The sequence below is a fragment of the Lontra canadensis genome, unplaced genomic scaffold (genome assembly GCF_010015895.1).
Source record: "Lontra canadensis isolate GAN:19392208 unplaced genomic scaffold, GSC_riverotter_1.0 scaffold1, whole genome shotgun sequence".
In the NCBI taxonomy this organism is placed as follows: domain Eukaryota; kingdom Metazoa; phylum Chordata; class Mammalia; order Carnivora; family Mustelidae; genus Lontra; species Lontra canadensis.
The window spans coordinates 88377631-88403067 of record NW_022630995.1 but is presented as its reverse complement, the minus strand read 5'-3'; the positions used below and the strand labels follow the sequence as shown (position 1 = coordinate 88403067).

At 38.1% G+C, this 25437-nt stretch overlaps 1 protein-coding gene across 1 annotated transcript in view; it reads right to left on the bottom strand.

The window, feature by feature from the left end:
• The window catches only part of LOC116875749 (rho GTPase-activating protein 20-like), a 31013-nt gene that overhangs the window by 3903 nt on the left and 1673 nt on the right, over positions 1 to 25437 (bottom strand). The window contains exons 3-10 of the mRNA XM_032871448.1: positions 19095 to 19244; positions 16902 to 16943; positions 16196 to 16280; positions 11708 to 11785; positions 9030 to 9096; positions 6296 to 6481; positions 2995 to 3170; positions 1481 to 1642 (exon numbers count right to left, since the gene is read on the bottom strand). Coding sequence (XP_032727339.1) covers positions 1481 to 1642; positions 2995 to 3170; positions 6296 to 6481; positions 9030 to 9096; positions 11708 to 11785; positions 16196 to 16280; positions 16902 to 16943; positions 19095 to 19244 — 946 coding nt within the window. The remainder of the gene's footprint in view (positions 1 to 1480; positions 1643 to 2994; positions 3171 to 6295; positions 6482 to 9029; positions 9097 to 11707; positions 11786 to 16195; positions 16281 to 16901; positions 16944 to 19094; positions 19245 to 25437) is intronic.

Here is a 25437-nt window from a genome sequence, read left to right as displayed (position 1 = left end):
ATATGTATATATAATAGAAAATATAGATTGGTAATATTACAGAGAAAATATTTAGTTAAAAAGTTCAGTCCACCCCTCAACTTCCTTCACAGATACCCAAACTATGACCCACATGGAGCTTGGCTCTGACTCTCCATTGATTTGCACATGCAGAAGCAGGTGCTTGGATTTTCTCCAACTAAAACTTAGAAACATAAAAGCAGAGCTCAGGCTGTGGTATAAATGAAGATAAAGATCCCTTCTATCATCTGGAACTTATGTGTGTGTGTGTGTGTTTTGCAAACTACCACAAACTCTCAGAGTCTGGCTATAGACAATCCTAAATCCTAAATCCTATTAGTTTCTTGGACAGAAATACACATACTCATTTTGCTTGTTTTAGACACAGTACTAGCTCTTAATTCTAGCAAGAAAAGTTCTGAAACAGAACGTAAACAGGTGTGCTCTTGCACACATATTAGGAAAGAACTAGGTCTTCTGACTTGGGGTGTATGTGCTCCTTGGAAGAAAGCTACTCCCATAATTGCTTCATTCTTCCTTTTCTTAACTGTTTAAAAGTCAAGATTCTATGGCAAACTCATGTGGTCCTAAGGATATATTCATTTCTAGCTTAGGCCAATTCTCCAGTTAGTTTGACATGATATTATCAAGGCCAAGTTTGCAGAGTCTGATTCTCCACAAAGACCAGTTAACTTTCAGAAAACTTTAGAAATGTGTAAGAACTATACCCACAAGTGGTCACCCTCTTCCTAGTCTGTGCTTATAACATGGAAATAGGAAAGAATCCACTAACTCTTGCTAGAAAATCAATTCCACGTGTGCACTCTGTAAGAGGGCAACACTCATCTTGCTATTCACATACTTAGTGTATCATCATTCTTGATGCCTATATGTATATCACTAGTGTATGTTATTATGACCCTGGTGTAATAGTGGTTAACTAAGTCATTTCTGGACTATTGCTATTTATCATACCTTCCAGCACTAATGGGGGATAAGGAAAGACCGAATGTGACTGAGATTCTAAGATTGTAGTATTACTACATTAACCTAGGTTTGTTGAGAGCTGTTAATATGTGCTAAGGTGAATGAATTAAGTTCTTCCTCTCTTCTGTTTCTTTTGGAAACTTTGCCTTCATTAGGAAGGTGGTGAGGATGTTTGCTTTGATAAACATTGTGTACATGTACGTGCATATTTAGAAATTTGTTATCATTACTAGTAGTCATATTAGTATTTTGCATGGAGTTTTCAGGAGTGAAGGTAGGGAGGGCGGTATGTGGTGAAAACGGAAAGTATTTCTAACATATGGGGCTTTTAACTCCTAAAGTAGCTTCCTTAAATTTTGATTTTGTCAAGTGTTTTTCAGTTTGTCAGTTTCTTAATCTGTTATGCCCATTATTGTTCTTGGGCAGTCATGATGAAGGACACCAATCATAGTTTCAGTTACTTGTGTATGGATAATGCTAGAACTTTCCCTACCTTTAGGACGGATGCTACCACAAGAACAGATTCATTGTCCAAGTTCACTTTGTCCCCAGAATTTAGTTTCTCCTTTAGGATTCTGCATGATTTCATATTGGCTGATTTTCTGAAGATCCCTTCAGTGAGTGGCCCTTGTTGATTGATAAAGCAAAGCATATCCTGTAGGAAGGAAAGAAAAGTGTATGGCAATTCATATCCACAACCACAGAGCACAGCTTGCCTCCTTTTTGAAGGAGCAGGAGAATGTGCAGGTACACTGTTTAAGAGCTGGAAGAACTAAAGTCAGTTTAGATATTTTTTTCAGTGTGTCTATATATTTTCTACCCAAAAATCCAATTTACAGTCATACACTGAAACATTTTAAACACTTATTTTAATCAGATTTTCCTTTTCATTGAATTTACACTTTTAAATCAAACTTCTCTGCTTCAAGGCCTTTGTGGAACTACCATCTGTTTCCTTTTTACCATTCTTTTCTCATTATTCCCTTACATAGATGTTCTTCCCTAAATATGGAAATCTTTTGCCATACTCATTTCCCATTTGTTTATTTCCCTTTAAGTGACTGTATGTTCCATTCCTACTACTTCTGTTTCCTTCCTTTTTGAAAAATCAGGCTCAAAAGCTCTCTTCTCCTTCTCTTATTACATTCCATTCTCATGAGTCTTTCATTGTCTTTTGTTCTATCTTCATGTCCTCTCCCTGCAGTGCAGAAAGATAATAAGGACTGGAGTCAGGTAATCCAAGGGATCTGAAATCTATTATGTTACTTATCTATTGTGTGTCCTGGGGCACACGCATACTGTACTGAGGCTTTTCTAATTCATTTGTGAAAAGCGAAGGATGATAATCCTAGCCACCCTCTAAATTTGCTGTGATGCAAGGACTGGGGTGATAGCTAGCATGTAACTAACATGATAAATTTCTTCATTATCTAGCAGAACATTCTCTACATTGAGTACAGTGCTCGTAGGGATACTGGACACTCAATTAATGTCAACCCTGACAATTCCATACACCAATTTGAGATAACATGGGCCAAGCTCTGTGGCTTTTGTTTGACATATTCTGTTAGGGTTAATGGATTCATATTTGCCAGAGGATGAGTCTTTATGCTTGTGTGAGGTGTTTCTAGTAGTTAGATTGAGTAGACTCAGCGGAAGGAGACTTGAGACTAATGTGAGTTCAGGAAGGCAATGAAGGGGAGAATGTGAAGATGACGTGGCCTCTCAGAGACTCATACATAGTGTCTATTTTGACTGATCTGAACAGGACTACGTGGGTCTTAGTGGAAACAAGAAGCAAGTGGAATGGACAAGAATGTGTTTTCCTGTTGTATTTGCCTCATGACTCTGTATTACCTAAGTCAGATTCTATTCTTTGAAATAACAGAGAGCTTCTCAGCCAAAGCCAGGAGCTATCTAATGACCTCTCCATTTGGGGATAGATTTGGATGAGAACACTTGACCTCTCTGAGTTTCCCCTCCTCCAGAGGGCTGTAGAAGACCTACCAGAATTGGAGAGGGCAAGTTGTCATTATCACACACATCCGTGAGGGTAACTCCAAAGAGTTGTCCAGGCTTTGCAGAAGGTGGGGCTGTGCACTGGTTGTTGTGGCAAGTGCTGGGGCGCCGCCAAAAGGCCCAGTTTCTGAAAGAATACCTTTTATCTTTCTTCTGGTCTGAGTTTAAGGAAGAAGTGAGATTATTATTAGTAGTAGTAGTAGTTTAATTAGCTTAACCTTATTTTCACAATTGCCATTTTACAGCATGTTCATTGCAATGGCTAGAAGAGGGCAAACCGAGTCACTCATTGTGTAGAATTCTCCATTATCTGATATTGGCTGATAGAATCCTTATGGTGTTAGCGTGTTCTTCCCCAGATCCTGCAAAGTGATGGTTAAGTCTAGAGACTTGATCAAATTTAGGGTCAATACTTTCAGTGCCATCTACTGCCTGTTGAGCTGTATCATGAGGCACTCAACTTGTAGTTGTTTGTTTCCTATTAGTAAGTATGGTCAGTGGATTCATCAGGTGTCAGATCTTATTTTAAAAGCTAAAAAAGAGGGGCGCCTGGGTGGCTCAGTGGGTTAAACCCTCTGCTTTCGGCTCAGGTCATGATCCCAGGGTCCTGGGATCTAGCCACCCATCGGGCTCTCCGCTCAGCAGGGAGCCTGCTTCCTCCTCTCTCTCTGCCTGCCTCTGCCTAGTCTCTGTCAAATAAATAAATAAAAATCTAAAAAAAAATTAAAAAAAATAAAAGCTAAAAAGATTCAGTATTCAAATTAAGCTGAGTTTGGTAATCATCTGCTTTCACAGTGAGTCTCCTCCCAGCCTTAGCTTTCCTCTTTGGCTTTCTGAGTGCTCAGTTTTCTACCATCAAAAAGATTTGCCTTTCATGACATGATCTGCCTGACTCCACTTCTCAGCCAACCTCTGGCACCTCTGCTCTGGGCCATCTCCAAGGATGACTTGCTGTAGTCAGGGTCCTTGGGAAATAGTCATTACATGCTGGCTGTGTGGTAAGATTCCAAGTGGCTATGTTTTCTTGTGATTCCACACCAAGCTACCCAGAGATGATTTTTTTTATTTTTGGTAATTGTTTGATATTTACTGAAAAGAGCCTTATCCACAATGAATTTCACACAATTCAAACATACATATATATACATCTCAAACATACATATATATACTCAACATATGTATACTCAAACATACATATATATATATCTACAAGTACAAGGCTTGAAAGAAAACATAAAAAAGGAAAAATAATGAGAGATTATGAATGCATTTATTTACCCCCAATTTCCACAGATGATTTTGAATTACCCAACACTCCCTCTATCAAAGGAATGCAGAAGAAGAGCTTTACAAAGAAAAGGTGATCAGCAGCGAAAAGCTGAGTCCAAGTTTCTATTGGTCAACTATGAATATTTTCCTTATAAGATACCTTAACATTTGCTTACATAATCTGCTTAAGTCACTAAATTCTTTAAAGGTCCACAGAGGAGCCAAGCTGCAGAAGGATAAAACAAATGAGCAACATTTCACCAAAAATCCTTAAACACCCAACTGCTGGGCTTTTCTAGGATGTAGTAAGTGCATCACTGTGTCCACTTACATGGGTGGCAACACTCATGGTGCTTGCCTGGAGAGACCAAGACCCAAGACCAGAAGCATCCTGGTTCTGCTACTTGGTTAGATTACTCAAAAATTTTTAAGTGTTGGTTTGTTCAACTTCAGTGTAAATGCTGCTGCCTACAACTCATTGAACTAAATATAATGTACTACTCAGCACAAGACAGTTCATGGCAGCCTTGATAAAAGTAATTTCCTTTCTCAGAGGGCCTCAGGCAGTCTACACGTCAATCTCTTAATCGCTTCTCCCCCAAAGCAGACATCACTCCCATTTTCTATTTGATTTTGCAACCTCTAGAAGGTAGGCAATCATGAAAGATTGCCACCACTTTGCTTAACTAAAGCTCTTTCTTCCTGCCCTGGAATTGATACCCTCACCATTTCAAAAGGAGAGAAAAAAAGAAAGCAAATACATTTTTAAATCCAGGAGGAAATTCCTGTACATCAAAGTGTACATATTTGCTTAAGATACAAGTTAATATATAAGTTGAGTTGTTGTATGCAACCTGGGTTCCCTACTTTTACCCTAGTTTTATTATTTCTAAAACTACCCAAATACATTTTATTATCCAACTTTAATAAGAAGAATGCTCTTTAAGAAGAATGTTGTATCCCTTGATACAAAGCTGTATAGCTAGCTACTCTAGGAGTACATACAGAAAGCAGGTAGACATAGAGCCCTATACTTTCTCAAAGGTATTTTTAGGCTTAGCCAGATGTTTTGTAATGTATGTTATTTGCTGTCAGAGTTCATGTTGCCTCTGTGACTAATAAAAATATACACTATAGCCACGCAAATACAAGAATGATTAAATAATCTAACTTTATAGAAACCTATCCTTTCTTAAACAGTACTGGCAAGATTTAGGTTAATGTTTCCTAATGCTCGAATTAGGGTATGAATATTAAAAAATAAAATTGTTAAACTTTGTGCTTATAGAATAACAATCATAGCAATAAAATACTTTCTTTTTTGGCCCCATTTCTTCTCAGATTAACAACACATTTTCATTAGAGAAAGAACTATCAATGGGAATACTGGAATGGTAGGAGAAAAAATAGCAAGAAGGATGATTGATACGCTCTGATCATAAATATTCAGTCTAGCTCCAGCCTTAACCTGGGTCTGAAGCATCCATGGAAAGTGGGGGGCAGAATTGAGAGTTGAATTATGACTGGAACCCCAAGGACACTTCAGCCTAAGCCCAGAATAAAACAAATTCAGTTCCATAACTCTCTACTCCACTGAGAGTTCTTCCATTCCAGGTGTGTCTAAGCCATGCAGTCATTTGATCCCACCCTGTGATGGCTTGAGATACTAGACAAAACCCTGGAATGGGGAATACCTGTTTCCAGGCCACAAACAGCTTGTGCTCTATTAAGACACACAGATGTGTACACACATAATTACACGTAGAAAGTGCTCTGGGGATACACAGAAAGGAGTAACGGTCTACCTAGAAGAATTAAAACAAACAACCTTCCTAGAAGAGAGTTGGGTCTTGATTTCAGACCTTTGGGTTTCTCTAAACTTGACTCTGCATAGTTTTGGAGTTTTTGCCTATACTGTTCCTCCCCAATCCCCACAGAGAGAGCTCTGTGTCATGAATTTGTGGTCAAGAGTGGAGACACAAACCAAGAGAAGGCACTTGAAGAAAGGGAGGGGGCTCACCTCTCTCTTGCTGGTTCTGGGTTGGGTGTCTGGGCTTCAGGATGAACTGGCCTTGCACCTTTGTGAATTTCTGCTCCAGGAGGGACTCCTGGAGGGTGGAAGGAGAGGTGGAGTCCTCGGGTGTTTGTGGCAGAAGTGTAGTAGATGGAAGATGGCTCATTTTAATTCCATAGGGATGTTCATGTCCTAAATGGAAAAAAATATATAGATTCAGGTTGATGGTGATGGCTGTCATCAAACCCACCTTCACCATGAGTGTATGCATCACACTGGTATATGCTGTTATTCTTCTGGGGCTTCTGGATAAAAAAGGCTGTGACTCCTGAGTGAGCATCATATTTGCTCTTGTTGGGGACACCCTGCAAAAAGCAGGTGCCCAAGGGAAAGATTTTAAGAAGAGAAAAAAATTTTAAAGCATGTTACTCTGCTTGGAATACATAGATTGGTCAGGGCATTACATAGTGCTGACTTTTGCTATGTTTCCATCTGAGAATATTTAAGGCCTTCTAGTTTCTGCCTTGAAACTAACAAGATCTCTACAGCTTAGGGAAATTACTTGACCCCTCTGAGCCTTACATTCATCCTTTGAAATGCTTGCCCTCACACAAACTTACAAGGATCAGAGTAAATATATTAATAAGCATTGGTGGTTTAATATTTTTTAAATAATTGGACCATTTATATTAAGAAGTGCTATTCTCTCTCACATAATGTCAGTTGAACAGATTTTTTTTTTTTTCCATTTCCTTTTGTCAGTTCTAGAGCCAGAGCTACTCAAGGGTGGTGGGATCGGTAGACTTTATACTTTATGCTTCCTTCCCACCAGCTGCCCTTCCTCCAAAAGGAGTCCTGCCAGGCGATGATCAGAGGGAAGGCTGCACAGTATTGGGAATCCAGAAGCAAAGGGCAAAGCGATGTTTACAGAGTGGAAAACTGCACCCAGCCAGAGTCAGTGAGAATTGCCTGGAAAGTGATTTGTTTTGCTCTTGAATGCTTTACATTGTTTCCTTGCCATAGAATTCTCAAAGACCCTGTGCTCTATGATATGGATTTCATTTTTTAAGAATAGAATGAAAGTTCTCTTTCTGTCATTTCTGTTTATTATTGAATGTAACTTGGGGAGCTTTTGCTATTCCTTTTCATCTGCCAGAGATGCAATGTCAGTGCTCTGTTCACAAGAATCCCAGTGATTTCCCTCTTTTAAGGAAAAAGGAGTTTCTATGACAGCAACACAACCAAGTCACCAAGATAACCAGGAGATAATCTGCAACTGAGAATTGAGAGCATTGTTAAAAAAATGCATTTGGAATGCTGCTAATGGATCATCATAAATGACAGGCTCTCCAGATTCCTCAGAGATGCCTTGTTGTGTGAAACTGCTCAAAGACTGAAAAGTTATCATCTACATTGTTTTACCTAAATTAATGCAATTTATTAAAATAAATATATTTCAGTATTTAACTTTTTCCTTTTTATTATTGACCGACTTTTATAAAGATGTCAACATTAATACAGAACATGAAATGGGGGGTAGGCTTTGTCCTCAGGTATGCGCTTGGTGACTCTCTGTATTCTAAGTCTGGGAATATACATTCCATAGAAAGAAACTGGTTGTTTAGATTTCCAGATCATTGGGAAATATTCTTTAGATAACTTAAAAAAGAGTAATACCCTCAAAGGATTATTTTCTTTTTAAGACTTTATTTATTTGTCAGAGAGAGAGAGCACGCACAAGCAGAGGGAGTGGCAGGTAGAGGGAGAAGCCTGCTGAGCAGGGAGTCCCGACGCAGGACTCAATCCCAGGACACTGGGATCATGGCCTGAGCTGAAGGCAGACACTTAACTGACTGAGCCACCCAGACATCCCACCTCACAGGATTATTAGAAAGATTAAAAAAAAAATTGCATATAAGAAGGAATGCTCTAAGATTTCTAGCAGAAATCATTGTCGCCTTTACCATACGTTACTACTTCAAGGTCTGCTACGTATCCTGTCCTCTTTCTCTTTTTATTCCTTTTATTTCTAGTAAGCACTGAACAATTTTGATAATCCAAAAATCTAATTTTTTTTGAAAACTTGTGCTAATAACTATCTTAGGAGAGGTGTAAAATGTTTATCAATAACCTTAAGACTGATGGAAAAAGCCTGAGAAACAGCAAAGTGCAGGTAGTTTAGTCAGTGAAAACTTGAGGAGTTTAAACGTGATTATCTCATTTTCTTTATGATGCTGAGAAGACTTCTGGGCACATGGCAGGTGTTAAATACATACCTATACTTAGATTCACAGAAATGACTGGATTTTAGATGATTTTCACAAAATAGAGGCTATTTAGTAGTTAGGAACTGGAATTCAAGACTGGGATATGAAAAATGAATGTATGGGGAAAAGAAATTCCAATCCATTTTGTTTTCATACCTAAGTGAGTAAATAAGTAAGCAAATAATAAATAAACAAAAATTTTTAAAGACAGCTCTGTTTGTTGGGTAAAAGAAGTAGAAAAGAAAAATTTACTAGGCCTAACTAGGCCATAAGCTGCTGAATGAGGAGATGTCATCAGTGCCTGGGAAAAAGTAAGTACCTGGCAATTATTTAATAAATGTGTGAGTGAATATTGCATGTGATTTTTACTTTTAAGGGTATTTAAGCTTAAGACAGAACGAGCATTACTTTGAGATGTAGTGTTACAATTTTGAACCTAATCAATCCCATCTTAGGTTTTCCCTGACACTTACCAATGAGTGGGTGTGGGGCCGCTTTCTTGCCAGAACTCACCCACAGCTGGTAGTCTTTCTCAGAGCCCTTGGAGACAAAAAGAACTATGCATCACAACAAATCTTTAACAGTACTTGAAGAACACATTTCCTTAGCATTTCTGTGTTTCCAGAAAGAAAGAATTGGCACCAGTATAAATGCTGTTTGGTCCATGGAGGTAGCTATAGTACTTGTTAATTTGTTTCCCTCACAGCCTCCAGTAGACCATCCCACATTCTTGTCATTTTTGATAAAGGCCAGGAGACCACAGTACAATCAGCCCCTCACTGTATGGGTGGCCCATAGCATAAGAAATCACAGTTGTGCCCCTTCAATAAGGAGGAAAGGGCTTATCTTAGAGTCCTGCCTTCTGCTGTCTCTAGACTCCTTGGGTAGTGTTGGCTTTTGCCTCCAAAGGTCTTGCCCAGACATGCATATTGTCCAGAGACAGTAATACCCTGCTATGACTATTTCTTGAAAGGCATCAATAGGTCAGCAGCCCTGAGCAAAAGGAGATGAATGCCCAAGGGGCCTTCAGAAGATAGTGGACTGAAGTTAACCACCGGCCTTAGTGGCGGCATGCCCCACTTCAGGGAGAGAAAGGACAAGGAGTCTACCTTAGACAACATGTCAGATGCAGAAAACAATTACTCCCAGCAGAACTACTGCCTAGTAATACTGGAAATCCCACTTGAAACAAACAAGTCTAAATTATAAAGATTGCTGAACTATTTTATTTATTTTTTTTAAGATTTTATTTTATTTATTTGACAGAGAGAGATCACAGTAGACAAAGGCAGGCAGAGAGAGAGAGAGGGAAGCTGGCTCCCCACTGAGCAGAGAGCCCGATGCGGGACTCGATCCCAGGATCCTGAGATCATGACCTGAGCCAAAGGCAGCGGCTTAACCCACTGAGCCACCCAGGCGTCCCATATTGCTGAACTATTTTAAAGAGTCATCCAGGAGTCTAAAGCAAAAAATGTTTGAAATGGTTGTTGGTGATAGGTACTATGCTTGCCCTTGACTCTTGATTAAAAATCATGGCCTTGCCCTTATGAAGGAAGGTCATAGGTATGGACACAGATATAGACACAGACACACAAAGAACTAAATCTGCTCAAAATTGTATTGCAAATAAGAAGTGAGAGCTAATAATGTAGGGTAGGGTTTGGAAATGTTATTCTGGAATCCTTTTAAATCAGGTATACATAAAGCCAAATAACCCCAGTTCTTCATTAAAACAGCAATTCTTTGTCTAGTGAGATTGATCACTTTGTGCAAAGGAAAATCACAAACATGAAATAAAATGAGATATATCATTAATCAATTTCTCCAAATTTATCCCTAAAACCACTCACTCTCTTTCAAAGATTTAATTCTTATTTAGAGTATATATATCATACAGGTTAGAAATCAATGTAGAGATGTGCTTTACCCAGTACATATAAATTCAATTTTATTTTGGATGTATTATTGAATTTTGTTTGTACAGAAATCATTGATTTCTTATGCCAAATTCTGGTTGCTCTGAATTTTTAAGGGGCTTAATTATACCATTGGGTCAGATAGAATTTAAGTAGGAATCTTGTAATTATGTTATGTCATAATATCAAGACATTTTTGAATTTATAGAGGATTTTTAAATTTTATTTTTTTAAAGATTTTATTTATTTATTTGACAGAGACAGTGAGAGAGAGAAAAAAAAGAGAGAGAGAGAGCAAGCAGGAGTAGCAGCAGAGGGAGGGGGAGAAGCAGGCTATCTACTGAGGAGGGAGACCAATGAGGGTCTCAATTCCAGGACCCTGAGATTATGACCTGAGCCAAAGGCAGATACTTAATGACTGAGCCACCCAGGCGCCCCTACAGAGGATTTTATATAAGAAGTTGTGCTTTATAAGTACTCCCTTCAGTTCTGTCCAACGACTATCACTCTCCCTCTTTTTCCTCAGAAAACCTCATCATCAAATATGTCCATATCTTTCATAAAAAAAAAAAATCCAGCAACTCACACCAATACCATCAAAACATAAAGGAAGAGATAGTTAAAACCAAAACAAGATGAAAGTGACATGTTCTCATGGTCTTATTCAGAACTTGTCTTCTTCCTTACCAGTTCATAATGGGCGTGACCCACCTTATCCCAAGGAACCGCATCAAGAGGAGGTAGCTTCTAGCCATATGGTTTTTATGTCAAAATGTACAACAAAACATGTAATTTAGGATTCATCAAACTGGGATTGAGTCCTTGGGTGAGAACCAGGGTAAATAGGGATGGGAAGGAATCCGAAATGAAGACACAGAAAGAAGAGTCCAATAGAGGAGGAAATATTTAGAAACTTAGAAATATTTTATTGTCTATGTATAAAATATATATAATAAACAGCATGTTGTTATTAGCACTCTAAAATTATAGCCCAGTTTTATTCTATAACTTTGAATTTGCAGAAAATTAAAAATGGGAATGCAAGAATAGCACCATGTATAGGTTAATAATATAGCTTTGCCGCCTTCAATTTCTAAATTTGGAGGATGAACTAGGACTATGATATCTGTAATAATCAGCTGTTTTATAATGGGAGGTACACAACACATGCACACACATGAATCTCTAAAGTAAAAGTTGGTTTTTAAACTAAAAATAGTTTGCAGGCAACTTACAGTTATTCCTAGCATTCGTAGTGACATGTTGATAATGTCATTCACTGTGTCTGAATTTGTTGCTGTTACAGTTACAGACTGGAAAAAAGAAATAAGAAAGATTGCTATAAATTTTTAAAAATTTAAAGCAGGTGACCAAATTATTATTGCCAAACTATTATCCATACTGTAAAGGCAAAGCTTGTTTTCAGGTAATGACAAAGTAACACATATGTAGAGCACACACCCATAATTATATTTTCATTTCTTTATATAACATGAAACTAGTAGGAAACATTTCAGTAAAACATATATTTCCCTTCAAGGATTTGTGGCACACAAAATATAGCAGCTTAAGCAAGAAAGAGAAAAACTGAGAATTCCAAAAGGGGACATGGGCTGACCCTCGGCTCCTAAGGCTATTTCCAAAATGGAGGGGTGGAGGGGGAAGATAGTTTAAAAAGGAGGAGCTCTTCCTGAGTTATGTTTTTTTTTTTTTTTTTTGGTATGGCTTTATTTCTTTGTAATTATATAATCAGTTTCAGCAAAATCAGAATAAGAACTGGCTATGAAAGACATTTTTTTAAAAACTACTATTTAGTCACTATTTTCTCTGTATCAGGCATTATGGTTACTAAGCTTTCCATTGTTGAAATCTGTTAAGACAAATAAAACTAACAAGTCTAGGAAATGAGACTGAAAATGTTAGAAGTTTATATTCTATTCACAACTCTGACAGTGAATAGTTACTTATAATAGCTCTACCTTACATTGAGAAACTGCCTCATACAACTAGGAAAACTGTTTACAGAAAATTACCTGAAAGGGATTGATAGGAATCTGAGGTGATATCTGTAAAACTATCTGAATTCCAAAAGACATTTTAAAATAAGACAATATGTAACCAACTATGCATACTGTTTTTATAACATTATTAGGCAAGGAGGCCTCTGTCCTTTGAGAAACAGTGCATAAAGAAGACAAACAGTACAAGTGGACACCCACAGGCCTTAAAAAATATTAAAAACAAAGTTAAAAGAAAATTGTCCTTTCATTGTATTTTTCTTATGAATTGAATGCAATTGCTTGATATGACAGATGGCCCGAAAGTTGTTTGAAAATTGGACTTTTAAATTTTTTTTTTAATTTTTATAAACATATAATGTATTATTAGCCCCAGAGGTACAGGTCTGTGAATCACCAGGTTTACACACTTCACAGCACTCACCATAGCACATACCCTCCCCAGTGTCCATAACCCTGCCACCCTCTCCCTAACCCCCTCCCCTGGCCACCCACAGTTTGTTTTGTGAGATTAAGAGTCTCTTATGGTTTGTCTCTCTCCCGATCCCATCTTGTTTCATTTATTCTTTTCCTACCCCCCAAACCCCCCACATTGCATCTCCACTTCCTCATATTAGGGAGATGATATGATAGTTGTCTTTCTCTGATTGATTTATTTCGCTAAGCATAATACCCTCTAGTTCCATCCATTTCATTGCAAGTGGCAAGATTTCATTTCTTTTGATGGCTGCATAGTATTACATTGTATATATATATACCACCTCTTCTTTATCCATTTATCTGTTGATGGACATCTAGGTTCTTTCCATAGTTTGGCTATTGTGAACATTGCTGCTATAAACATTCGGGTGCACGTGCCTCTTCGGATCACTACGTTTGTATCTTTAGGGTAAATACCCAGTAGTGCAATTGCTTTGTCATAAGGTAGCTCTATTTTCAACTTTTTGAGGAACCTCCATGCTGTTTTCCAGAGTGGTTGCACCAGCTTGCATTCCCACCAATAGTGTAGGAGGGTTCCCCTTTCTCCGCATCCTTGCCAGCATCTGTCATTTCCTGACTTGTTAACTTTAGCCATTCTGACTGGTGTGAGGTGGTATCTCATTGTGGTTTTGTGAAAATCGGACTTGTATAAACAAAATTGTTCATTGATTTTAAACTACTTGAGCTTTAGGGATTATAAAAAAAAAAGTGTTCAGAACTCAGCATTAGGACTCAGGGCACCCAAATTCAAGGATATCCTATGTTAAATTGTCTAGAGGATTCAAGACAGGGTCTTAGCTTGAAATTTAGTTAGAAGTAATGGCTCTGCTATTTTTTTTTTTAATGGTGTCTGAAAGCCTTTCAATACAACTTAAAAACTCTCCCATGAAATATTTATTTATTTATCAGAGAGAGAGAGAGCACAAGCAAGGGTAGTGGCAGGCAGAGCAGGTAGAGGGAGAAGCAGGCTCCGTGGTGAGCAGGGAACCTGATGTGGGACTCCATCCAGGACCTTGGGATCATGACTGAGCCAAATGCAGATGCTTAACTGACTGAGCCACCCAGGCGTCCTTCCCATGAAATCTTTTTGAAGTAAAAAAAGAAAAGAAGGGGTGCCTGGATGGCTCAGTGGGTTAAAGCCTCTGCCTTCAGCTCAGGTCATGATCTCAGGGTCCTGGGATCGAGCCGCATATCAGGCTCCCTGCTCAGTGAGGAACCTGCTTCTCCCTCTCTCTGCCTGCCTCTCTGCCTACTTGTGACCTCTGTCAAATAGATAAATAAAATCTTTAAAAAAAAAAAAAGGAAAAGAAAAAAATCTCTTTTGAAATACTAATAATCACTCCTTAGATTTATCTGGTCTTCAAGATAATGGTTTTCATGGGATAAGGAACATACTATGTTTAAAATAATAATTTCAAGGATGTATGTATATTTTCCTGCATGTTGTAGGTTCTCCAAAACAGATAAATTCCAGTAGATAGAGCTCTTTCTAAACAAATAACTTCTGAAAAATAAACTGTTTTCTGAAATAATTTAAAAGAAAAAGAAATGTTACTTTCTTTTTTTCCTTTGAGTCAAAGTGTTACTTAATATGTGAAGAAGCAGGAAAATGTGATCAATTCTCAAGAGCTGAAACCAGCCCTGAGATGATCTAGATGTTCAGACTGTTAGCCAAAAACAGCTATTATAATAATGCTCAATGATCCAAGTGAAAATATGCTCATAAAAACCAAAATAGAGGCATTTTAGCATAGAAATTAAAAATATTTAAAAATAGAAATATCTTGAAAATATCTGAAAAATATCTTAAAGAAAAAATTTACTGACAGGCTACATTGCATAATGGAGATGACAAACTGAAGTCTTATCTAACAGGAAAAAAAATGCCACTTAAAGATACCCAAAGTATCTTGTAAACGTCTTGCCTATTGCACTACAATTTCAGAAATCAAATTTTACACAAATAACTGGGGCAACTGGCTTGATTTTTTTTTCCCCCAATAGCATAAAGAAATGAGATAGAAATAGGGTGTTCCCTTAAAAGTGTCATCCCTCTGAGCTCAATTCAACCCTGATTTCCTTGGAACAAAAGATCATTCAAAATTCCTCTGCATGGGGCGCCTGGGTGGCTCAGTCATTAAGTATCTGCCTTCTGCTCAGGCCATGATCCCACGGTCCTGGGATCAAGCCCCACATTGGACTCCCTTCTCCATGGGAAGCCTACTTCTCCCTCTCCCACTCCCCCTGCTTGTGTTCCCTCTCTTGCTGTGTCTCTCTGTCAAATAAATAAATCTTAAAAAAAAAAAAAAGAAAAAAAAAAAACTCCTCTGCAGTTGACCTAACTAGTAAGTGAAATACGTGATCCTTGAGTAGATCCTGTACTAGAAAGGAGACATTATTGAGGTTGACTGACAACGGATGGCAGAGTAAAGTATTATACTGGTGTTAGGTTTACTGAATGATAACTGTATGTTGGTGATATAAGAGAACATCTTTATTCTTAAGAAATACTTAGGTTTAAGGATAAAGGGCCACGGCATTTGTATGACCCTCAAAAATAAAGATACACATACATTTACTAGAGACAGAGAAAGAAAACTAATGATAAAGTAAAATGGAATAAAAATGTTACTAATAGGTGAATCTAGGTAATCTTAGGTGAATCTAGGTGAATCTATAGATTCTAGGTGAATCTATATGTGAATCTAGGTAAAGGGTGCATGGGGCATAAATTTTTATATTTAAAACTTTTCTGTGAGTTTACAGTTATACCAAAGAAAACATCATGGGGGAGGGGAGTAGGGAAGAACTGTGGTGTGGAAACAATCCAGACCATTCTGTTCCTAAGTAGTGACCACTGGGAAAAAGGTTTAATTCTAATAGGAAATACCTGCATGTGTAAATCACTTTATTACAAGCCAGTATAATTGCTATTAGAAGGATCCAGAGAAATACTATGGACATTTAACATGCAATACTCCTTCCATGCTTAAGTACTGCAGCATGGGTTCTTCTCATGTCATATGACCTAGGATTCACTTTTTAAGTATACCTATGGATGGGAAAAATGGTACTTTTCTAAATTCTCTCTTCTTATCTTTCACTCTCTCCTTCTTATGTACCCATCTCCCCCTCCCCCCATCTATGTCCACCTCTATCTCCATCTCTTTCATTTTATCTGAATCAGGAACATGGAATTTAATTTTTGGTCTTAAAAACACTTACAGAGGCACAGTTCTTGATGTTCTTAGTGAAGATTCTTAGAGGAATGCCTTCTGGCTTGACCTTCTCTTTGGCTAGATTGATGTACCTAATCAAATTCAATGATAACCCAAAATAGAGGAGGATGAATTAGCTATTAGCTTACTTTCAAATCGATCTATGTGACTAAAATTTTCAACATACTCTGTTATTTTTAAATGCATATAAATAAACTCAGCAAAATCAAATTATGGGTTGGAAGAAAGCATGCAATACTATTTCAGGAAAACAAGACTCAGAAAACAACAGGTTGCTCTTGTCCTGTGAGATCTGAGTAGCCCTTCCAGTCCTCAGAGCTTTCCTGCCAAGATGGTAGGGCCAGCACCCTCAAGGGTAGGAATGAGCTTTGAGCGTCACTCAGGAGAGTAAGCTACACTTAACAAAATCTAATATATGTTTTGAGAATGATGTTAGCTACAATCATTTGGTCAGAGAGAAGGGGAAGATAAGAGTGATAACCAGAATTTCATAAAAAATAAGCAATATATGCATGTAAATAAGGGCGGATTATTTGCAGCAGCAGCCAGGGTGCATCTAAAGAAGAAATTATTTGAGGATAGTCTAACAATTCCTACTCAAGAGAGGCAGCATAGTGTGGGGGCACTGCTTTGAAGAGATTTATTCTTTTGTCATGGGTTAAAGATTTATACTATGTATAGTGACAAAATACCTTTGAAGGAAAGAATGCCATTTTTCCTTTAGTTCCGAAGAGCTGCAATTAAAAAAAATGGGGAAAAAATTAAGATATATACAATATTTATACTAACAAAATAAGGTCACCTTTCCAGAAAAAAAAAATATCATCAGCCCATTGAGAAGGATGAAGATGCATGTGTTAAATCGTCCTCTCCTCATGGTTGGGCTTTTGAGGGAATCCACTCTTTTATGAGAGGTATTAAAGCCATTGGAAGTAGATCCTAAAGTGGAAGAAAATTTTGGTTCAAATATGAACACTTAATTGTAACTAGGTGATGCAAGCTATATGACCATGGGCACATTGCTTAACTGCTCTGATCTTCAGTTTCCAGAACAGGAAAAGGGTTAATTATACCCCAGAGTGTTCCTGCAGCTGCCAGTGTTATTCATGTTATTATTCAAATTAAATCATACATAAGAAATTTGGCATTTGGATGAAACTACCTTGGCCCAGAAACAAGAATATCTTTTAGGAACAAACACCTATAATATTTTTATTTCTTTATACACATAACAGATTGTAATATGTTAAATTAGTTCCTAGAAAACATATGTGATCCTCTGAGCAAGAACAATGCAGCCAGGACTCAACTACTGCAGATTTGTATTTTCTCTGCTGAAGTTTTCACAGAATTTAATAGCCAAACTTGTGACTGTTTTAAGTCTCCTCCATACATGGCTTTATCACTTACTAGCATTTTGTATTGTGGTAAATTACACAAAATAAAATTGACCACTAATGTCCTTTAGTACATTCACAGTTTTGTTCAACCATCGTGACTGTGTCATTCCATATCTGGAACATTTTTATCACCCAAAAGCAAACCTGTGTCCATGAAGCCATCACTCTCCCTTCCTTCCTGTTCCTAGCTCCTGTATACCACATTTTGTGTGTTTGTTGAGAAACACTTGGGTTGTTTCCACCTTTTTTGGGGTGGGGGGCTATTGTCGACAGTGCTTCTATAAACATCTGTGTTGTGTGGACATATGTTTCTCTTGGGTATATATCTGGAGCTGGCGTTGCTGGGTCATATGGTAACTCTTTTTAACTTCTGAGGAACCACCAAACCGTCCACAGTGGCTGCCACATTTTATACTCCTCCCAGTAGCACTGCTCCCCTCGCCCCCCGCCATCACCGTTTTAGGACCTGTCTCGTCAGGGAAATGGAATGCCCACTTAAGGTCCCAGCCTGCCTTTGTGTATGGACACAGCTTCTAGTTAGCTGTGCCCATCAGCAGAACAGTAATAACAAATAGCAAATCTAGGCGCCAGGTGTTGTTAGAAATGCTTTCTCTATGTTTACATAGCTTTTTAGCTATTATAACATATATAAACTTGGCTTCCACATTTTCCTCCTCGTTAGGGAAAAGAAGTTTCTTGGAAACTCCCCTGTCAAAGGCTTTTTACATTTCCAATTGAAATGGTTTCTTTCCATTTGGGTGTGGTTGTTTCAAACAGCAGATATAAGTGTTGTGTGACCCCTGTAAACCCAGGAGTGTGTGCTCAGCATGTCCAGGGTAGAGCACCACATTTCCTAATCCTCATGTCTCTTCATGTCCGTTTAAGAATGTGTCTAGCACATCTAACCTCTACTCAGTGGAATCATACTTTTGATTTAGATGGTCACCTCTCTAGAGATACCAGCTAAGATAATCGGTATACAGCAATTCAGGCCACCTCCTATTCATTGACATGATTAATTTATTTGCCTACTTACGTACTGTTTTTAAAGGAATGAACTTGGGAGTATAAAAGCAATTTTTCAAATTTAATTGGGCTCTTTAATAGTACTTGCTCAAGAAAAATATGCCAGTGATTTAGAAACACAGATACCTCCTGGGAATTAGGAGGCAGGATATTGGAGAGGGGACTTAGAACGTCACTCTCTTGATTCTCCTTCCACATATCTAGAACACCCAACTCCTCAAGTGGCTCCTAGAGCCCATTTGGGAAACCACTGACCAAAACCAAAGGAAATTACTCCAATAGTTCCCACTCTATGTTATCTATTTGCCCACTTTTGTACATACCTTTTTGGGGAAAGTACAAGCAAACAAGTGTCATTACGGGAGGTCAAAAAGTGTGTCACTGGCTTTGATATACAATCAGATTAAAATGTTTTCTTTTTTAACCCATGTAAATACAAGACAAAGTGGTAGGTCTTACCCAAAGGTGGCCACAAAGTTCACTATGGGCCAGCCCATGACAAAGGACCTTCCAGTCTGGACGTTGGCATGTCCCACTTTGTCCATACAGTTGGCAGTCCACATGGTATTCAGTGGTATTTTCTTTTCTATCTTGAAGTTTTTTTTGTACCTAGAAAGATACCCAAGCAAGACCTCTGTTAGTTTGTTTCATAAATGTTATGGGAGCAGCTGCGCTCATAAGAGACCAGTTCTCACTGCTCCAGGGCAAAGCATGCCTCCCTCATCACTATCACCCTCTGTCCACAGCACAGCAAATGGTGACATGGGGTTTACAAAGTGCATGTTGAGCAAGGTCTGGCCTAGGAAGGTCCTGAAAATACTTCCTCGAATGGCAGCATGTAGACATTTTTCTGAATGTTGAGTGCTGAGTAAAGACTGTATATTTTAGAGCTTTTTAAGAAAACCATTAATTCACTTATTACTGTAGATTTATGTAGATTTATGGTTATTATTATAGTTAATTATTCATTTATGACTTGCTTACTTCAAAAAGTATTTGAGGGGCTGAACAAAGGTACCTGATACATGATTTCTAAAAAGTCTAATACAATTTTTTTCTTAAGAGAGACAAACCACATGAGTGCCTGGGTGGCTCAGTCGGTTAAGTGTCCAGCTCTTGGTTTCAGCTCACGTGGTGATCTCAGGGTCTTGAGACCGAGTTCCCCTGTAAGGCTCCCCTCTCAGTAGGGAGTCTGTTTCCTTTCTCCCTCTGCCCCTCCCCCTGCTAATGCTCACTCTCTCTAAATAAATAAATCTTTAAAGAGAGAGAGAAAGAGAGACAAACTGAAAACAAAAAATAAACTTGGATCAGAAGGATTTAAAAGTTACTTTCAACCTTAATTTAAAAAAATTTTTTTTTCTAGCCTCTTAAAATTTTGTCCATATCATTTTCCCACAGATTTTGGCTAAAGTCTGTTAGCTTACAGATTGAGGCCAATTTAAAAATCATCAGTCCATCAATCAATCAATCCCAGATCAGTGGTCAGGAGGTCTTATATGTGAGTGATGGATACTTCCCATTTCTCTGAGGAGTCAGAAGGTGATCAACTTTGTCAGTGGTGAAATTGCTTTTTTGATAATTTCTGCCTAATCTTCTTTGACCTCTAACATGAAAACCACCATATTGATTAAGTTGGTTAATTCACAACTTTAACTCTCAGGTGGGCTTGAGAATTAAATAGTTATAAGCCCTGTGAAGAATGCCTAGGGAACTTGGACACACCACTCTGGAACTCCTTACTATTCAGAAACACACGTGGAAACACTAAACTAAAATGAGATCAAAGACACCTCATGTGCAAAAATCCCTATGACTTCACTGATTCATGGAACAATTAAAGCTAAAACTCTCCAATGGGATGTATGAAATAAAAATAATTTTGCCAGAAGCCCACTTGAAGGATAATTTAGAGTCAAAGCTTATGACACAATAGATCTAAATTATCAGATATCTGATTATCAGATAAAATCCTTGTTCTAGATAGTAACTCCAAAGGCATTGTCAAGCTAAAAATATAATGGGAAAGATAGACATGTATCTGTTGGTTTTTACAAATTTTTTTTCTAATGTAGGTATCTGTGTATATATATAGACACCTAAGGTACTATGTGGAAACTTCCAAATACATTCACCTGGAAAAAGCCATTTCAGCAATTCTGTCCTTAGTTCAGAAAGTCCTAAGATTATCTACTCCGAACCAAGGAGTTATCCCAAAGCCCAGAACATGGTTTCTACTTTCCTATAACATTTGGAGCACTTACCATATACCAAGCACTGTTCGAAGTATTTTATAAATACGAATATTAAAAATTTAATCCCCAAGCAACAACACTAGGTGGGCTCTATTAGCTCCATTTTACAAATAAGGAAACTTACAGAAAGGTTAAATAAATTGCCAAAAGCAAGAGACAGGGTTTGAACCCTGACAGCCTAACTCACGAGCCCATGTTTGTAAGCACTTGGCCTCTGTGGTGCTGACCTATATGGTTCCACGAAGTACCCTTCTCATCTTCCTACCCTCAGCCTCACTTCAGTCCCCAGAGCCATCAAGCTTGCTCATGGGATTTATCTGGGGAATAAGAGGATAAATCTCAAGACATTGTATTAACAAAGCTAGTTGCTTGCTTGGAAATATTTAAAATGTATTACAACAATTGAATTGCTTTATACAATTGAAGTTTTACACTTCAATGGATTCTTCTAGGGTCTTACTCTGTTTCTTCACTCTCAATCACCGACCCAACTGGATTAACTCAGTAAAAATTACGAAGTACAAATCTAGTGTAAACTGACTCAAGCAGAAGGAAGAGAAGGAGAACTGAAGTTTTTACTTTTAAAAATAGTCCTTTATTATATTTATATTTACATGATGGATATCACTCTTGCTTTCTGCTACCTCAACCTTTATACTGGAAGGGAAGCCCCAGCATGCTATGGAAATTTACAGGAGTCTAAGGAGATTTTCCCTGTTCTAAGATAGGGGTATTGTCTTACAGATGTTGGGAGTAGAGAGCACGGTATATTCTGTAAGTTACTCTTTGTAATTTCATTGATAATGAGTTAATAGTCATTTTCATTTTTTGACCTAAAAAATTTCATTTTTTGTTTCATTTTACATTCTTCAATAACTAAATATGAGGAACGTGATGTCTAAAGAACTAAGTTCAGTCCCTTCCTTTTTGTAAATTCTTCATGGGCCTCTACTAGTAATAATATTTTAATGTTTATCAAGCAGATGCTGTTCTTTTAAAAAGTAATAATTTTATTTGAAAAATAACTTATTTAGTATTTTAATGAATATCAAAAGTTATAAGGAAGATTCCATCTAACTTCAATTCTTGAGAAATTTCTAAAGTCATGTGAAAAAAATGAAAAAAGTCCTAATTTTCACTACTATTAACATCTTGTACAACTAGAGAGATATAATTTCTTTGTGAAGAAACAAACACTTAATTCTCTTTATTATTACACACAAACTAAATTCGCTAATTTTGACTGAATAAACAGGTAGCAATTAGTCAAATACTCACCCAATTTGTGTTAATTTCTATAGAGTCAACCTAAAGATGAGAGAGTTTCCCGCTGAAGCCTGAAGTGAGCTGAGGTAAAATGGAACCTGGGTCACGCCACCCCCTTCTATGGCTCACTGGAAAAACTAGGTACCAAATCAGATTACTAATTTGAACAGATCAATTCAGGGCATAACAAAATCCTTCAACTAAGAGCAAGGCATGACAGTGATGAAATCAGTTTATTATTGCAGGTGCTACTTCTTTTTAGTGGTTTCCCTCTAGAAAAAAAAAATATTTTTTTCATATTAACAGTGATCATAAATATACCCACATATTTACTATGGGAATGATCTCATAGTCCTTTTCTAAAAATTGTGGCAAAAACTTGTATACCGCAGCAGCATCAAGTACCGTTCGTTACTGCGATGGACAGAATTGCGTCCTCTTCCCCACTGCTCACCCGCATTCTTATCCTAAAGCCGTCTTTGCCAGTATGATCATGTTTGGAGAGAGAGTTTTTAAAAGGTAACTAAGTGTAAGTGGAGTCATCGAGGTAAGGTCCTAATCCAGTAAGATTGGTGCCCTTGTCAGAAGAGGGAGAGATATCTCTGTGCGCATGTACATGCAGGCACTGAGGAAATGGCCCAGGGCACAGGCGTGAGGGCAGCCGTGTGTAAGCAGAAAGACAGCTTTCACCAGAACCTGACCCCGATGGTGTCCCGAACTTGGACTTTCAAAAATCTGTGTTCTCTCTCTGTCAAGGGCCTTGGATTTATAAATCAAATTCAAGTGTCTCAGATCACTTACATTTTCTAATATTCCTAATGGATGTAAAAAGTATATAAAATATCTTTCAGGAGCTGAAGCTCTTAAAAAGAACATTATTAAATACACTGATGTAGATTTTGTCACATCATAAAAACCCGTGAGTAGACACAAAAATCTATATCAAAAGCAGTATGTGGAAGAAGAAAAATGTTCCACTTCTTTTGTAATAGTGAACCAATCAAAATAAAAATTCAGCTTTTAAAAGGATGCAGATCTCTTGTGGAGAAAGAACACTTTATATAAATTTTTTTTATATAAAACATGTTTATATAATTTTTTTATATATAAATTTGTCTTTATATAAAGTTTTTAGCAGAACACTGTAGGTTCTATAAAACCCAATGAGAGATAAGCAGTATTCAGGACAATAAAGGTCTCCAGTAAGAAAAGAAAAGTCTTCTCCTCTCCCTACATACTGTAATCATTACAAAGATGAAAACAAAGTGAAAGAGAACATGTTCCCCTTACAAATAGAATGTGAGTGGTTTGCAAGGTCCCAAGGAGCAGGAAAGGAGTTTGCTATTTGTTAGCATGTCTCTTGGACTGAACATGGAAGAGTACACCACGGAGTGGCAGGAAGAGCGTGGTCTTGCCAGGAAGGCAGGCCTGGCTTGGAGTTTCTCCCACCATTTCCCTGTGGATGACAGGCCTGTTCCTGAGACTTCCTCCACCCCCATTTTCATTTCTGCAGCCAGTGGGTGGAGAGGAAGTTACACGAGGCATCTGTAATGAGACTTCCTCCACCCCCATTTTCATTTCTGCAGCCAGTGGGTGGAGAGGAAGTTACACGAGGCATCTATAATGCTCTTCATGTGGCCCCAGTGTGCATCCCGCACATTTTAGCCTCCCGTACTCACCTTGGTTAAACAAAGAGAATGATAACTAGCCTGCATTTTTAAAAATAATGACTTGCCCCTCTAAGGAGGGGGAGAGTGCTTCATATGGGCCTCATGCCAGGACCTGGACAGTCTTCTCTCTGTCCTCCTCATGGCATCGCCACCTCCAAGGCTACATCTGTAGGGAATTTCACTCATCTCAAATATATTTTACTATTTCTATCTTTGCCTCTGATTTTTTTGTTTGTTTGTTTTTTGGGTTTTTTTTTTTTTTTTTTTTGGACAGCTACACTTCCTTCATTTTTCAGTTCATTAAGCATTCTTACCTCTTACCAGGTACCAAACAGATTGGAGTTATTTGTTTTCTCAACATAAATGTTGATTTCAAAGAGTTCAATGGTGAAAGAGAATCTAGGTGTTTGTGGAATGTTCAAAGAATTTCAGAAAAATAGAAAGACTAGAAAAAGCAGCACCACATGTTGAATAAAAGCCTGTGCTTTGAAATAAATGGACCGAATTTCAAATGTAGACTCTAGTAATTACTAATATGGTGACCTGGGAAAAACCTTTAGACCTTTGAGTATCAAGGTCTTCTCTAAAACAAAAATAATCCCATCTGACAGGATAGTTGTAAGGTTGGACAAGATTGGGTACATGAAGTTCTTAGTACAAAACCTGGCGTGTAGTAAGCCCCTGATAAATTATCATTTATTTCACTCAGACATAAAATTTTGTGGCATTTTGCCACATTAGTACTTGCATGTCTTGCCCCTGGCAGGGCATAACTGGGAGCTGGGTAAGGGTGGGAAAAAAAAAAAAAAAAGCAGGGGGTTAGTTTTTTCTAGTGACCAACAAGCTTCTTGATATTTGGTTTGTTGGAATATTCTTCGGTTTTCATGATGTTTTGTGACATCAGAGACATAATGGACATGATGTTTTGTGACATCAGAGACAGAATGGAAACAGAGATGGAGCAAGGAAACAGATGAACTCCCATCTACCTGCCTTCAGATATTTACTGAGCAATCATCAGGTTCCAGACTGGGTATTCGCTGCATTTGTGTTCAGGACTAAAAGGAAAACGCACACAGTTGGTTCTATCTCTAGCATATGTTCCAAATCTGTCTGCTGCCTCCTTGCTTTTACTACACTCCCACGATGGAGCCCTTGAGAGCAGCCATCAGACTACCGCCCCCCTAACCAGTTTCCCTGCTCGCACTCTTATTTACGCATCCATCCATCATCTACCAACTGTCAGAAAAATTTGTTAGAGCTATAAATCAAATTTGGTCAGTCCCCTAGTTAAAAATCCTTCGGCAAAATATTTCCTGTGAAGACCCTATGTGACTGGACCCCTGAGTACGTATCACATATGATTGCATGCCCCACGCTTTCAGCCCTAGTCAGATCATCCTTCCCTGAGCTCCCCTCCCTCCAACGGGTCAGACTGCACCTGCCGGTCCCTCATCCTTGAAGGTTCAGGCACCTGGTCTATCAATGTGGCTGCTTCTCATCTCAGTTCTGCCACCTCAGAGAGGTCCTCCTAGACTATCCCTGCTACATTCCCATCTTCTCCCCCCAGTCTACCTTCTGTCAGAAGCACTAATCACAATCTACAATTCCCTC